The sequence below is a fragment of the Martes martes genome (assembly GCF_963455335.1).
Source record: "Martes martes genome assembly, chromosome: 6".
NCBI classification, from domain to species: Eukaryota; Metazoa; Chordata; class Mammalia; order Carnivora; family Mustelidae; genus Martes; species Martes martes.
This window is the reverse complement of record NC_137893.1, coordinates 142406722-142422136: the sequence shown is the minus strand read 5'-3', so window position 1 is coordinate 142422136 and position 15415 is coordinate 142406722. Positions and strand designations below refer to the sequence as shown.

At 44.1% G+C, this 15415-nt stretch overlaps 1 protein-coding gene across 2 annotated transcripts in view; it reads right to left on the bottom strand.

The window, feature by feature from the left end:
- The window catches only part of LOC308344536 (uncharacterized protein), a 573794-nt gene that overhangs the window by 259119 nt on the left and 299260 nt on the right, over positions 1-15415 (bottom strand). The window contains exon 6 of one of the 2 annotated variants that reach the window (XM_080806122.1): positions 10851-11005. The exons of the other annotated variant lie outside the window; for it this stretch is intronic. Within the exon in view, the coding sequence (XP_080662248.1) occupies positions 10851-11005 (155 nt within the window). The remainder of the gene's footprint in view (positions 1-10850; positions 11006-15415) is intronic. 2 annotated transcript variants of the gene reach the window in all.

Here is a 15415-nt window from a genome sequence, read left to right as displayed (position 1 = left end):
TTCAAGTATTGAAAGGGACAAGGGCAAAAGCAGCCCCTACAGTAACAGTGGACTTTCCAGAGCGTTTTCAAACCACCCTGTGCTGCCCTAAAGGCTTTATCATCTCATTTAAACGTCAAAACAACCCTATAAATTGTAGTGACCACCTTCCAAAGACAGTTTGGAAAGAGAGGAAAAGACAGTCACGTTGCACTGGAGAAACCCGGCACCACGTGACCCCATCCACGTGATCCAGCTCCAGCCTGAGAGTGAAGAGCCCCAGTGAATGGGTCCACCCTTGACCAGAAGTGTGGAGAACGGTGACCCGCCTCTGCAGTCTTCCTCTCAAAACCTACAACCTGGTCTCCTCTGGAGAAAAACATCAGAGGGAAGCACAAAGCAGGGACCATCTACAAAGTGCTAACTAGTGCGCCTCAAAACCATCAAAAACAAGTCTGAGAAACTGGCCCAGGTCAGGGGAGTCCAAGGAGACATGACTAAATGTCACGTATCGGGAGGGGATCCCTGAACCCAGAAAGGGCACTGGGAGAGATTAATGAAATTCAAATAAACTCTACAGTTTAGTTAATTATAAAGTGCCAATGTTGGTCCCTTAGTTTTGACAAACACACCTTAAGAAGGTAACACACAGTGGCGCCCGGGTGGCTCAGTCAGTTGAGCAACCGACTCTCGGTTTCGGCTCCGGTCTTAATCTCAGGGTCATGGGATCGAGCCCCACATTGGGCTCGGTGCTCAACGCAGAGTCCACTCAGATTCTCTCCCTCTCTCCCTCTGCCCCCCCCCCAACTCGTGCTTGCTCTCAAGCACTCTCTCTCTCAAATAAATAAACACATCCTCTAAAAAAAATTTCGTAACACAGTAACGACGAAGGAAACCAGACGAAGGACACGGAAATGCATTCTCGCTATCTTTGCAACTTCTCTGTAAATCTAAATAACATAAATATAATAGATTTAAAAATCCAAAATAAGTTCTATTTTAGAGTATCTATGAGGTTGGAGCACCGGAGGGCTCCGTCGGTTAAGCGTCTGCCTTCAGCTCAGGTCATGATCCCAGAGTCTTGGGATCGAGCCCCGCATCGGGCTCCCTGCTCAGTGGGGAGCCTGTTTCCCCCTCTGCCTCTGCCTGCTGCTCCCCCTGCTTGTGCTCAGACTCTCTGTCCAATAAATAAATAAAATCTTTTAAAAAGAAGAAAAAAGAAAAAGAAAAACTATGAGATTAATGTTCTTTCTCTCCCTTCTGGAGATGAGAACTTACAGGGCAGACAGCCTCCCAAAGTTACAAGCTAATGAGCAAAAAATCCCATCAGCTACGTCTACCCCACACTGAAAAGCAAGCCGTGGAACAGGGGCTGCCAGACCCGCCCTTGCCTAAGATCTATTAAAACGATTTTATGCCGATCACATGCTAAGAAACTTACACCAAAGGAGTTTTTTTCACTTACGTCCCTCCTTCACTTACAAAATGAACTTGAGTCTTAGCACACACTTTTAAATAAAGAGGCCACAACATTACATTCTCCGTATCTCATCCTGACGTTCATCACAAATTTCATTGACTCAGTCCATGTCATGTGATGATCACATTTAAACAGAATTAGCTTAAGGCTTTGCCAAAAGTTGATGCTTCAACATTCCATAAGAGGGGGGAAAAAAAAGCATTCGCCAATAGACACCTCACCCCTCCAGCCCCATCTCCTGCTCTCACTTGTTAACACCCACATCTTGTCCTCTAGATCCTGGCAACTCCAGTGCTAGTGAGCTCGGCGTGTTACCATTACAGGGTAAGGGGATGACAGGCGGGGGTACCCTTCTGGAGGAAATGAGGGGTCAGCAGAAGGAAAGACCAGCACCTACTTTGGGTTTCATCAGATTCTGAGAGATAGAAGATCAGCCGCAGTTGCTCCAAAAACCTAAAGAAATCGGAACACCCTCTCAGATACAAATGCTAACAGTGTTATCTACTAAACCAATGTTTCCCACAATGTGAAGCCAGCCTCTCTGGGAAAACTCCAATATCTTCCCAGGAAAGCTCATGCAGTCCAAGACATATTCTTTTTTTTTTTTTTCCTTGGGGTTTGCCAAAATCAGACAGTAGGATTCAACAAATATTTCTAAATACTGTACTTAATATATTGTTCCCTGTGAGACTATAAAGTGGAAGTTATCCAACAAGTAAGAAAACAGGCTGCCTTCTGTGTGTGATTAGATTAGGCCGTCTAAAGACATGTTTTTCTCAATCTTGTTCTGTTTACAAGGGTTTTTTGGTTGTTGTTTTTGGGTTTGTTTTTTTTTAAGGCAAGTAATTCCTCAAATTATTGATTTTATCACTCTGAGTTTCAGGAATAGCTAAAAAGTCTCCCCCCCAATCCAGACCCTTCTTTTTGCTTTAAGGTATCCCGAGGCAATCAGTTAATGGCAGCGTATGTTTTAACAGGAGGGGGAACACAGAGAAAAAAGAGGATGTGAAAATGACCAGTCTTCCCACAATATCACAGAAAACCAGCAGGGGGTGACAGATGGAGCTTGAACTCTCCTGATTCATCGGACAATGGGAAGAGACCCAGACCCCAAGTTTGACTTGTTCCCTACACCAATGGGAAAGAAATGAACAAAACTCAAGAAGCCAGAATCATTCCCCTAGACACACACACAACGACTTGGCAAATTGGTACTCATCCAAAACAAATCCTCCTTCTCAAGAATCTTTGCTATTTTTATAGCTGAACTCATGAAAAATCTTCTCATTTGGGAGCCTTGGGTGGTTCTGGCTGGAATTTTAAGATTTCCAATCTCATACCAGTAGAAGAGGCCAATGTGTTGTGAGGTCACAGGGAAGGTGACACTTCCAGGAGCAGCCATCAGAAGACTGCCCTTTGGGTAGATTCTTGGGGACTCAGAAGCATTTCAAGCCTCTAAATGAGTCCCTCATCCTCTCGCAGACATTCATATCCTCCACAGTCTGAACATTCCAGAAGGATGGACACCACATTCACCACACTAATCTCCCCCCGTTCGAATCCTGTCCTGCCACCCCAACGACACCTGCTCAACATTAAACTGAGATTGAATTTCAAAGCCAAAACTCTACAAATAAGTAGAGGTCAGATTTTTCAAAGCACTGGCTTTTGCAAGTCCTTTAAAGTCTACATGAATGGAGTCAGGTTTGCCCACTGATTTCCTTGCTCGCTTGACCTGAAGTCCCCAATTATCCACATGGTAGGAAAAGTTGAACTGTGTGCGACAGTCTAGAGCAGATAAAACACATACGTGAGGACATGAAGCAAAAGGTCATTGTTTAATCTTTGTGTTTGCATGTCTATTGTAGGATTTTCAGATTACTATTATTAACTCTGTTGGTAAAGCCACATTTATGAGTATGTCAAAGTAGAACTGATTCGGCCATTTGCCATGTGGAAAGCAAGTAACATAGTGACAGAGCCTTGCACAGTGCCTGGAACACACATATTGCTGAATAAATCAACCAACAGTCTTTGACATCTTCTGCTAAACAGTTATGGGGTGGGGTGGGAAGTGGGAAGAAAAGGTCTTTTTCTTCCTGATCTTCAAAAGTATTTCTGGATAAATTTTACTCTTAAAATTATATTTCTGTGATTCCCTTTTGCTGTTTTTAATATGTAGGTAATACATATAAATATTAGATTATTATTAAGAATGGATATATAAAAAATACGTGTGTGTGTGTGTGTGTGTGTGTGTGTGTGTGTGTATTTTACTACCTTCAAGGCATCTAGAGATAATAACTTCAAGGTTTACACATAAATCTCTCCCAAACTATTTCTAAGGCCCAGACATGGGTGTAAGCATGCAACTCAGTATTTTTAGCAGGAACACAGAAAAAGCTACAACGTTATTTTAATGCTTCATTTCACATTTCAGTATGCATTCCTACTATAATTTATATGACCACCCTAATATTAGTTAGACAATTATGAAATTCACATCAAAAATAAGATTGTAATAAAGAAATCTTGTAGTAAACCCTTTACATACGTTTGATAATAGTCTTAGGATAAATTTGCCTTGGAGCTGTATTGTCAGAGCTATGAACAAGAACATTTTGTGGATTTTGATTTTATATATTACTCAACAGTCTCTAAATTGTGTATAAAGTTCCCTCCTCTGTAGAATCTTTTTTCCCCGTGCCTATAGCGGCATTGTATTTCTAACTATTCCCAAAATAAGCCAGTTTTGATAGTTAAAGAATGGGTCTTATTTTACCTTATATTGCTAAAAGGGTGACTGTTCTCATATTTAAATATAAGTAATATGCATAATATTTTGAAACAGCAGCTCAACATGGATACTCATAACCAATAACTTACACAGTGGACTTGGTAGAACCAGTCACTGTTTAAGAGGTACAATAAATATTGAAGTCCCAGTGTGAAATGTTTTGGGGGGGAGGGTTTTGAGATCATTCAAAACTGTTGTAGATATTTCCTACAGCCCAATCCATATCAGAGTGATTCAGCTGGAATGAGATACATGATTTTTGTTTATTTTTAACTAGTGCCATCACCTTATCAGATACTTAAAAATATCATATTCTCTTCAGTTCATGGCCCACTTGAGTTCTGCTTTAAACAGGTGTGTATGGGCGCCTGGGTGGCTCAGCCAGTTAAGCATCTGCCTTTGGCTCAGGTCATGATCCCGGGGTCCTGGGATCAAGTCCCAGATGAGCCCGCTTCTCCCTCTCCCGCTCCAGCTTCCTTGCTCGTGCTTTCGCTGTCAAATAAATAAAATCTTCTTTAAAATTTTTAAAAATAAACCAGTTTGCATATATGTATGTGTACACACACGTGTATATGGACACACATCTATACATACACAGACTTCTACATACATTTGATATATACCGATGCATATGAACACACACACACACACACACCAGACCTTGCATTTTCCCCCCTTCATCTCCCTTAGTCAGGCCCTGAGATGCCACGAGCTCTACGTGTTCCGTTCCACCGAGGTGACAGGCCTGTCTTGGCTCTGTGCTGAGTGAGCACGGCCCCACACAGCCATCGTAACTGACATCTGTGGGCAGGACACCGAGGTCCACCTCAGTCACACGCGCCTGTTGGAGAAGGCTCACTCACACACCTGCTTCAACGGTGTGAGTTCAGCCTGTGGCTTCTCCTTGATTGATGTCGGTGTAACTGCTTCATGTTCTCTGCGGGTGAAGGGAAGTGGGCTCTGCTCAAAGCGGTCTGTGGTGCCCACACTTCCACTTGATATTACACAAGGAATAGTAAGTTACAGAGGCGGGAGCGTGTGCCCGGAGGCTCTCCATGCCCTCGCCGACAGACCAAGAAGGCACCCGACCTTAAAATAAAACTACAAAAAAAGCAGCTTTGAGAACCAGGAAACAAGTAAGTCGCCCTCTGCCCAGAACTCCCACCGCGAATCACACCCACACACGTACCACCATGGTCAGGAGACCACTGACGCCACTACACCCAGGACGGCTTAGACACTTTTCCCATTTTTCTTCACTAAGTGAATTGGTCTGTTGCCCAGACTCTAAGAGTATTCCCTGAGTCGTTCTGACCCACAGAACCCGGGGGTGAGCTGGGCAGGAAACACCCAGCAAAGCCAACGTCTAAACTCTGCAGAAGGCTCTACCCCTAGGAACACACTGTGATAGGTCATGGCCATGAAAGTAGCTTCCTGTCTTCTCATGTCCATGTCTGTTTCCAAATGAAAGTCTGCTAAGGTAAAAATCCAATTCTGGATCTGGGTACCCCCACCCCCAGCCAAACTGTCCGCCATGCACGACCAGGGACGGGTGATCAGACAACACTCTACCAACCCCCTCACGCTGTGTACTCCTTCCAGGCTTTCTTGCTATGAGATTTAAGGCAGTAACTGTCATTTTAGGGGGGAAAAATGATAACAGAGAAATCCAAGCAGAAAATACTTCTATATTCTAGACAAGTATATCCCCCCCCCCAAAAAAAATCACCAGTTAGATGACAAAACATCTTTGGCTTTTTAAACCATCCATACTCCCAGTCAGAGGACCTAGAGAAATACTAGCAAACACATAATAATTTTATTTGGTTGAGCTATGTAAAATTGCCATTTTTGTACAACTACAATCCGGACAAGTTCGTAAGAATCAGCATGAATATTTCCTTCAGTTTTCAAAATGCCACCATCCTTGTGGAGACTTGAAGAGAAAGTTCACCAAGGGCAGAAAAACCATCGTTTTTTTCACCCTCCCATCCTCCCTCTTCACCTCCTCAACTCCATCCGGTGGAGGTGGGAACTAGAACAAAGGCTAAGTAGTCACTTAGAACCAACTCTGGGTCCGGGCCCACATTCAAGGACCTGAGGGAGACTTATACTTCCAATCATGAATTTTTTTTTTAAGCAAAGATCTAAAAAATAATGTTCTGTCCTCGCATTTCTTCTCATTTCTTCTCTTCAGGGAGCATCCATCCCAATCACGACATTCACTCACCCTAGGAGGGTTTACGACAACACACGCTGTGTGGTTTGATTTTGGGACTCCAGAAACTGAACTGATTACAAGTCATTTGTCACCTCCTGTATCTCTCCGCTCCTGCTGGTCCTAGAACTGCCTCAACACTGCGACCACCCTGCCTTCTTCTAAGAGGCTTTTCGCTGGAGCACATGAGAGTATTCCAGAGACCTTCACGAGGCACAAGAAGAAATCCCTGCGCTGTTGTTATCCTTCTGAGACAAGCGTAGGCACTGAAGGGAAATATCCACCTCTAAAGGAAACCCAATATTACAGGAAGAAGAAAAATCAGTGGAAAACCCTGTGCGTCTTCACCACACATATAACAACAAGGAAGCCCCTCCCCCATCTGGTATGGCAGCAGAATATCCGACAGATGTCAAAGGTCAGGTGTTAGAAGAGATGCCAACAGAATATAACAACACCGGGGTGGGGGGGGGGATCCTTCGTAATCTTAAAGAATCAGAGTCCAGAATGTTGATAAAAGGCTGCTTTCAATACACCTCACACCAAATCAAAACTAAATTTAACTACCACTTTTAAGAAAATATATTAATTGATGTAGTGGTCTCATTTCTGTACCTCTCCCTCCAAGACAATTCCAAGCCATCTTCAGTCCCCAGGGCTGTCGTCAACCTGAGTGTGAATGGGACTGGGATACCGATGGGGTCACGATGAGGAGACAGGAAACTCCAGGAGTTTAGATCCAAAATTACAAAGTCGTGACCCAGGCCAAAAAGCAAAAAACAAACAAACCAAAAAACCCTCAACCAAGTGTCTACCTAACATGAACTAAATCATAAACGGTTCCCTTTTGCAGACAATGCCGCCTTGAGGAGCAGCGTCTATTGTATTATTCCCCTCGAGACACGGTCACTTTTATATTGCCAGACAGAAAGAGAAACACGGGAGGCCCAGACTCAAGTCCCCTACCATCCTGAGTAGCAGAGAAGGGTATCCAGTTTTGTAACACGATCGACAGGACTCCAAAGAAGTATCATTTGTGACACTTGGCACCTGAAAAGGACAGTGACAGCTCATGTGTGGAGCAATCATACCAGGGAAGGACCCTGCTTGTTTTGGGGTGTAAGGCCTAGCACCTCCCTTCATGCCCTTACTACCCTTCCCAGCACCTGGGTGAGGGGAAGAACCATATTCCCAGCTGATACACGAGGAAACTAAGAGTCAGAAAGGTAAGTAACGTGCCCAGGTTCAAGCTGGTGGTGAAGCTAAGAGTCCAGCCCAATTCCTCCCCATCCCAGAGCCTCCATCAGCTCTCTGTTGTACACTTCGCCGGCAGAGGCCAGGCAGGAAGCCACGGGGGGTGGGGGGAGGACTCCAGGGAACTGCATACTTTGCTCCTTACCCGCTTCAGGATGGGTATCAGGTAGCCGGTTACTTAGCCTCAGCTGACAGTCACCAGGGGAGACTACAGCTCCAAGGAAACCCGACCTTCCAGCTTCTTTGGAAAAAGTCCCCAAATTTATATATATTATATAAAAAAAATTTTTAATGTTGGCAGCTAGTTCTTTAAACACACACATACACACACACACACACACACACACTTCCTCGTATGGGCAAACACAACTATCCAAGGCTGGATTGGGCTTCTGTAGGCCGCCCGTTCCTGAAGCCTGTCCCTCCCCACATTGATTCCCATTTATTACATCTACTGGGAGGCCACACACTATAGCCCAAGTCCAGAAGTTCCAACAGAGCCTTTATTCATTTATTTTAGGGCTCTGTCCATTTTGCTCATCCAAATTCTCCTTAACATTGCAAATAGTTTCAGTGGACGGAAAAGAGGCACAGTTTTAACAGCAGGAGCATCTGTTTTATCACGTATTCAGTACCTGAAAACGAGCAACAAAATACCATCAGAGTCACTAAAAGCAGGCCAGTCCGACAGCAGTGACGGCAGCCCCTGGGATCCGTTAGCCCACGCTTTGCCAGATCCACGAGCCAGCGAGAATTGCAACAAGGTAGATCACAAAGGCAAAAGGCACCTGCGGGAAGCACTATCCCCGTAACCTTCCTTGTCCCGCTTTCCCCTTCAAGTGTGATGATTTGGCAGTTCTGGAACTCTTCCGAGAGGAGTCAAGACTCACTCTGCCAGCCCCAGCTGTTCCGAGCTCAGCCCAATCTGTTCCATACAGTTGGCTGTATTATAACAATAATGTGGCAACAAACAGTTCACCTTCATTTGCTGCAAAGATCATTAACTATCCCTCAGAGAGACCCAGCGTTAAAGAAACAGAGCGCCCAAGGCATCGCTAATGGCAGTCTCTGGGCAACAGGGTTCAGAAAAGGTAAGATGATGCCAGCAAGGCCACCTGACGGTTCCTCTGGTCAGAGAAAAGGGAAGAAAACAAGGACGGGCGGGAGGGACGGACAATCAGAAACGGAAAGGGGAAAGCAGGAATGTGCCTGGCAGACGTGTGTTCCTGTGACGAGAGAAGAGAGAATAAAAGAAAATGCGAAATAAAGACAACAGCACCCTTCGCGATTCAATCACAGTAAAGACAGGATTCTACTTGTCTGACGACTCCGACGGTCTACTACAGAGGTCAGAGTAAACGCGGAGGGAGGGAGAGCAGGGAGGACGAATTACAGCCCCACATACAGGAGAAACGCGGTATTCTAGACGATTTTTAGTATTGTGAAAATGGCGAATTTGGCGAAACCAGTCTTCAGACCACCTATCGGCCTCCCATCCATAAAACGGCTCAATTACAGCATAGACTGAATGTGTTTCTCCATTGCACTCATGCATTCAGTTATTAAACTCTTACAGGAGCCTCACTGGAATCCTGTCCTCCTACCGCTCCGTCTACCCACCCAATCAACTAAGAGATCGGGGGCATTCATAGAAAGCGCTGCACATTTTAAATATATATAAAATATATGTATAATATATTTATATTATTATTATACATAATATATATTATTCATACATAATACACACACACACACACACACACACACACAACCCCCACCCCTAAGAATCCTTCGGTTGATAGTAAAAACGTCAAAATCAATACTTCCAAAAGAATTGCAACTGTATTAATCTAAACCACTTTCCAGTCAATAATGGAGAGACCATTGGTGGTAAGTGAGAATTCCACTGGTGGCCCTTACCCTCCAAGAATGTGCATTCTTTAGAATCACATAGATAATACGTTTAAGAAGCAAAAACAATAACTCCATATTCTCCATTGTCACTGTGTTCTTTACCTTGTTTTTCTCCTTAGTTACCTCTAGGTCTAGTGCAGCAGTTCCCAACTGGGGGCAATTTTGTCCATGGGACTTTTATGGTTACCTGCTGGGGGCAGGGGGTGCTACTGGCAATTAGTGGGTAGAAGCGAGGAGTACTAATAAATACTATAAAATACTAGAAAGCCCCATACAATACGGAATTATCCAGCTCAAAATGTCAAGAGCGTAGAGGTCGAGGAACCCTGCCTGAGAATTGTTTCAGGGATTAAACTCCCTCCTGGGCTCATATTCCATTTGGATTTTAGGAGTAGCCATTCAGAAGGAGTTCCTAAATGATATCTTGCTATCAAGAAAATACCTCCTCATCACATAATAGTAACACGAACATAAATGAAAAGGAAAGCAGGGTGCAGAAACTGAAAACTAATTTAGAGGCACAACAGAACCCTGGCAAATCCTATTGTAGCACCAAGCTTTGCAAAAGACGCCAACCAGTGAATTCACTACTAAAAAAATTTTTTAAGGTGTAATCTAATTCAATTCACCTGGAAAGTAGCTTCAAAACACATGTCCCAAAGACGAAAGAAAGAAAGAAAGAAAGAAAGAGAGGGAGGGGAGGAGAGAAAGAGAGAAAGAACAAAAGGAGGGAGGGAAGAAAGGAAAGAAGCAAAGAAAGAGAAAAAAAAGAAAAAAGAAAAGAAAAAAAAATGAGATTAATAAAGAGGAAACAGAACCTTGGCCACCTCTTGTGGATACAAACACACACACACACACCCCACCCCTCCATAAGGACCAAAGCCCAGAGACTCTGTATTAAAGCTTTTACATTGGCTTTGAACAAAAGAACCTCACCTAAGGGCTGACAAAAGTTAGGCTTTAACCCCCTTCTGAAAGCAGAGAGACAACCCTCCCCAACCACACCTGGATACTAATTAGTCTTCTTTGATGTACTCATCTGTCCTCAGCCCAGGAGTCATCCTCCCCTTTATAGCGCCTGGTGAGAAGTTATTTGCTGTGAGGTAACTTAGTGTAAGCTCAGGTCATACAACAATCTTGCCAAATAAACAGAACTGCCAAGGATCCCTTCCTGTTCCGTGAGCCCGCAGACCCATGTGGCTGCTCACCTGGCCGGCCGGCGCGCTCCTTCCCTCCCGTTCCTCACTCATCTCCCCGGGTTGCTGTAGGTGTGTGTGTGGCGGGCTGCGGGAAGGTCTGACATGCCCGGGCTCTTTGGCTTTTCTGGATGCGTCCTGGCAGTCACACTTGGACTCCGCAGCTCCTGGGAAGGAAAAAGCACCGGGGAGGTGCGGTCTTCAACGGGGCTGGAGCTGTGACTTCCCAGCCCCAGGAGAACGTGCCCTGCCCTGTCAGGATGGGGAAATCGCTTTTGAAGTCGAGCCCAGGCCTCCCCAACGCAGACCGGCCACCAGCTATGGTTCCAAGGAAGACGTCCACCGGACAGCGACGAAGACATCCAGTCACTGACTGTACCCACGGTGCTGGGGGCAGGGAGACGGACGGGGGGGGGGGCGGGGGAAGGCACGTGTCCTCCGAGTGGAGAAAATATTGCAAAGGAAATTTTATTTGGACAATTTGGGGCAAGGAGTGCCACGTGAAATTGGCAGTTTATGAAATTGTCCATGTATTCAAACACCACCACCACCACCCATGGACCTGGTTCTGTGACCATCCTGGCCACGCCCCAGGTCTCACCCCAAAGTTGCTTCTGTAACCCACTGTAATGGAGATAATGGCCAACTTATTAATCTCTGGTGTTGCAAAGGAGAAAAGTCGAGGATCCAGGGGGCGGGATCGTTTCTACCACAACCAGGTCAGTTAAGGAAACCAGGAGTAGCCAATATTCTTATACCCACTGGAATGTATTAAAACACCAGAATCCTGTCCAGTTCAATCCCAGAAGGAAAACATGCAGAGAACGGCAGTATTCAGCAATGGGCATTGAAACTATTTTCAAGTCTGGGCAGAAAGCTAGAAATGACTAAATCCGCCAATGATGTTACATTGAACAGAACGCTCATCCTAAATGTAATTACCTTACAACTCCTGAAGATTTTTTTTTCCTCCTTTGATCAAAGGAGGTTAGGCTGAGGGTTAAGGGGATATACGGACAGGGCGCAATGATGAACAAGAAGAAAGGGAAAGGAGGCTCGCGAAAACCCCATCTATAGCCTCAATTCTGCACTTTGCTTTATAAAAGGGAAGATGGTTCACACACTTCTTCTAACTTCACAGCACTCAACTCACCATCCAACATTACCTTGTTTATTACATATACTGAATTATAAACATTTAAATCACAAAATGAATTGTATCACAGAATGTGGCTTTTCAGTCCATGCCAAGAATGTGTTTTCTCCTCCAGTGACTTTCTCTGGAACAAATACCGAATGGATCAGAATGCTTCCCACTCATCTTCTAGTTTCCCTGGATCAAAACACTGGGAACAGTATACTCAATTGTACCTGTGTGTGTGTATGCATATATTTATTTTTGACATCATGTTCTTACAAAGTTTTGGCACGGTGCTCTTTTAACTTACACAATCCTGTTTGGGACTCCGGTTGGTTTCCCAAGCAAATGAAGCTATCGGATTTGAGTTGCTTAACAACGCCAACTGGGGTCGGGGAAATTTAACTGAAGTATAGATTTTTCTGAACAACTACGATGACATGGTATTTTGGGGAGTCCTCTTGGAGAATGAACATAAACTCTCAGTGGAGACCTGTCAATCATAAAACCTGGAGTTTATGGTATTTGGGATTTACAATAGGAAAATCATCCACTTCCCTGATGATCAAGGAGATGTCCCCATTTTATATGAGGTAATTAAAGAGACAGTAAATAAAAAAAAACACGTAAAACACCCCCTCATACTTATCTTAGCCATCTGCAAAGTTTCTTATACAGACAAACTATTTGACATCACGTTGGACAGTTTTATGAGCTCTCCAGGAGTCATATGCTATTTAAACAAGAACGTTTTGCTGTCCCGATATAAAAGTCCAAACTAGCAAATTTAAAGAACACAACAGAGGAAGTCTCCCCATTTGCACGCCACACTTCTCCAGGATGGCTCACAAAAAGTCAAAGGAGGCAGTGGAGGGACACGTAGATTGTCCTCAGATAGACCTATTCTAACAGCATCACAAAAAATACAATTCCCCGAGGAAAACAAATAGGACAAGGACACAGAAACAAGGCACCGAAAACGTTCTATTGCCCTGGGTTACAGCACGTGGCTTGGTTTCTTCTAGACTCCCTGGGTATAATTAAAGCCCAACGTGGATAACACCGACACCTACTTCACATCTATCAAACCAACCAGAAAAAGTGAAAAAAAAAAAAAAAGAGAGAGAGAAGCAGCAGCAGCCCAGTTTTACCCAAGAATACACAAAGAAGTGAAGAATGACCAAGGAGATCCATGCGCCTGGGCGTTGGTGGCCAGTTTCTGTCCCAGGTACACTAGGCTGGTCATGGACTCAGGTTGGTAGCTGTGAGGTGATGATTGTTATTCCTGTCCTTTCGGTGCTCTGGGCTTTTGAGCAGTCCAGTCTCCTACACATAGAACCCCAGTTTTCCTTACCACCCCTACCATTCACAGATAGCTCAAATGTCTGCTGATAAACATGGGAGGAATTACTTCCTCCCTCTTTTGTGCCCTTACAGAACTTTGCCTCCTGCTAACAGAGCATTTCTTGAAGTGCCCTGTGATTAGCTGAGTCCGCAACAGTTTCTCCTTGGTAGGCAGATTCTGGAGACAGAATCTCCCTGGAGACAGATTCAGCATCTCCCCTAGAGTTTATCTCCAGAGTCCAACAGAGGGTCTGTCCTATAGTAGGTGTTCAATGAACATCTGTTCAGTAAGTGGGCCAGTGAACAAAGGAGCATTTAAATTACACAAAAGACTAAAAGGAAGAAAGGTAGAATGAAAAGGACCTCCAGCCTCCAACCACTGCACTTGAAAGGATTCTAAAGACAGGATATTTTTAAATATAAAAGAAAAATATATTCTCAAACACAAAACGATAAACAATCCCATGTAAATTATCACAAGGGCAGAGGACATTATAAATTATGGCTATGAAACTCTAGTCCTTTGAAACCTATGTGGTATTTCCTTTAGTTCTACTCTTTGATCTTTCCTGAGATTTGTTTTTCCATCCCAGAGTGGTTCAGGCTGCAGACCAAAGGGATGTGGGGACACCTATGTGCAAAGACACAAAGTCTACCCCCTCTCTCCAAACATCCGGGGTCCTCATGTGCAGCTAAAACTTTGATTTCCAGGAAGTGTGCCCAGAGAGCTTTGCTAACCATTCCAAGTGACTTAATCCTCTCCCACCCTCTAACTCTGCCTTGCAAAACTCATTTTGCAACCACTTATAATTAATGAGAAAATACGATGGCTTGGTAAGACACACACAAAACTATTTCCTCAGTCAACCAAGGCCAAGTCGAGGTCCTCATGGAGCCACCGTTGCTCCCTCCTCAGAAGAAGAGGCAGCACTGTAGAGCGGCCATGGAGCCAGTGGACTTGGGTTGGATCCCACACTAGCTTTGAGCCCTTGGCCAGTTATGAATCATGTTGTACCATAGCTACTTCATGGTACCTACCCCTGGTGCACTGCGCAGACCAAAAATGTCAACACAAATAAACAAAAGAGACAAAGAGGGGGCGCACATTAAACATTTAGCAATAGTCACGGCTATATGTTCATCATGGAATGTTCTCATCTTTGGTAGAACATTCGAGAAGAGGGGAACATGCTCCTTCTGAGCAGGTCTCTGTGGCAAAGCCACCGCCATTTTGAGCGTGTGGCACTGATGGCAGCATGAAAACCTGATCCTGAAATACATTCCTACAGGGCATGACATAAAGGAAGGTTTTGAAAGGAAACATAATTGTAGTATTGATTTTATGCCAACCCATATGATTGCACAAAAGACATCATTTTGAGCCACATACAATAGACTGGAGAAAAAATTATTTTTAATTTTTTGATGCTTACTAGCAATGTTTTGGGCCAGGTTACTTGCCTTCCCAAGCGTGTCTCCTTTTCTGTCCAAGGAGATCAGTCATGTGTCACCAGAGCTAACGCCTTTGAGAAAACGTCACATATATACAAAAAAGTATCTAATTATAGATGACCCACACAATCTTTATATCTTTATTGCTCCCAATTTGTATCTAAATCTGTGACTTGCTGTGATTCACACCATCTTCCAAAATTCTTTTATTACTTTCCCTCCCTTCCGCACAAGATCATGTCTGAAGGAATTAAAAAAAAACACTAAGGCAATCAAAACTACTTTCTGTTTCTGAAAAACCCAAACATTCCTCATGAATGAGTTCCCTATGTCCTTGAGCCAAGAATATCTGTTGTAATAAGTATGTGAGGGGGCCAAGAAAGGGTGAATGGTTACCAGAAACCTAGACCAAGAAAGTAGGTTACGGAATAGGCAGTGTTAGTATCCAGCCAGTTGTACGCGATAACGACCTCTTTCCCCTAAGTTTGGAATAGTGGAGGATGATAAAAGTACCACGTGATGCTCACTTTTCACTTTGAAAACAGAGAGCAGTATCTGAGAATACTGAACTGTATATCCTCCTCGATATTTCTCCGGGATTAGAGAAGACAAAAAAATAGTCGTGAAAATAATCAGATTTCAT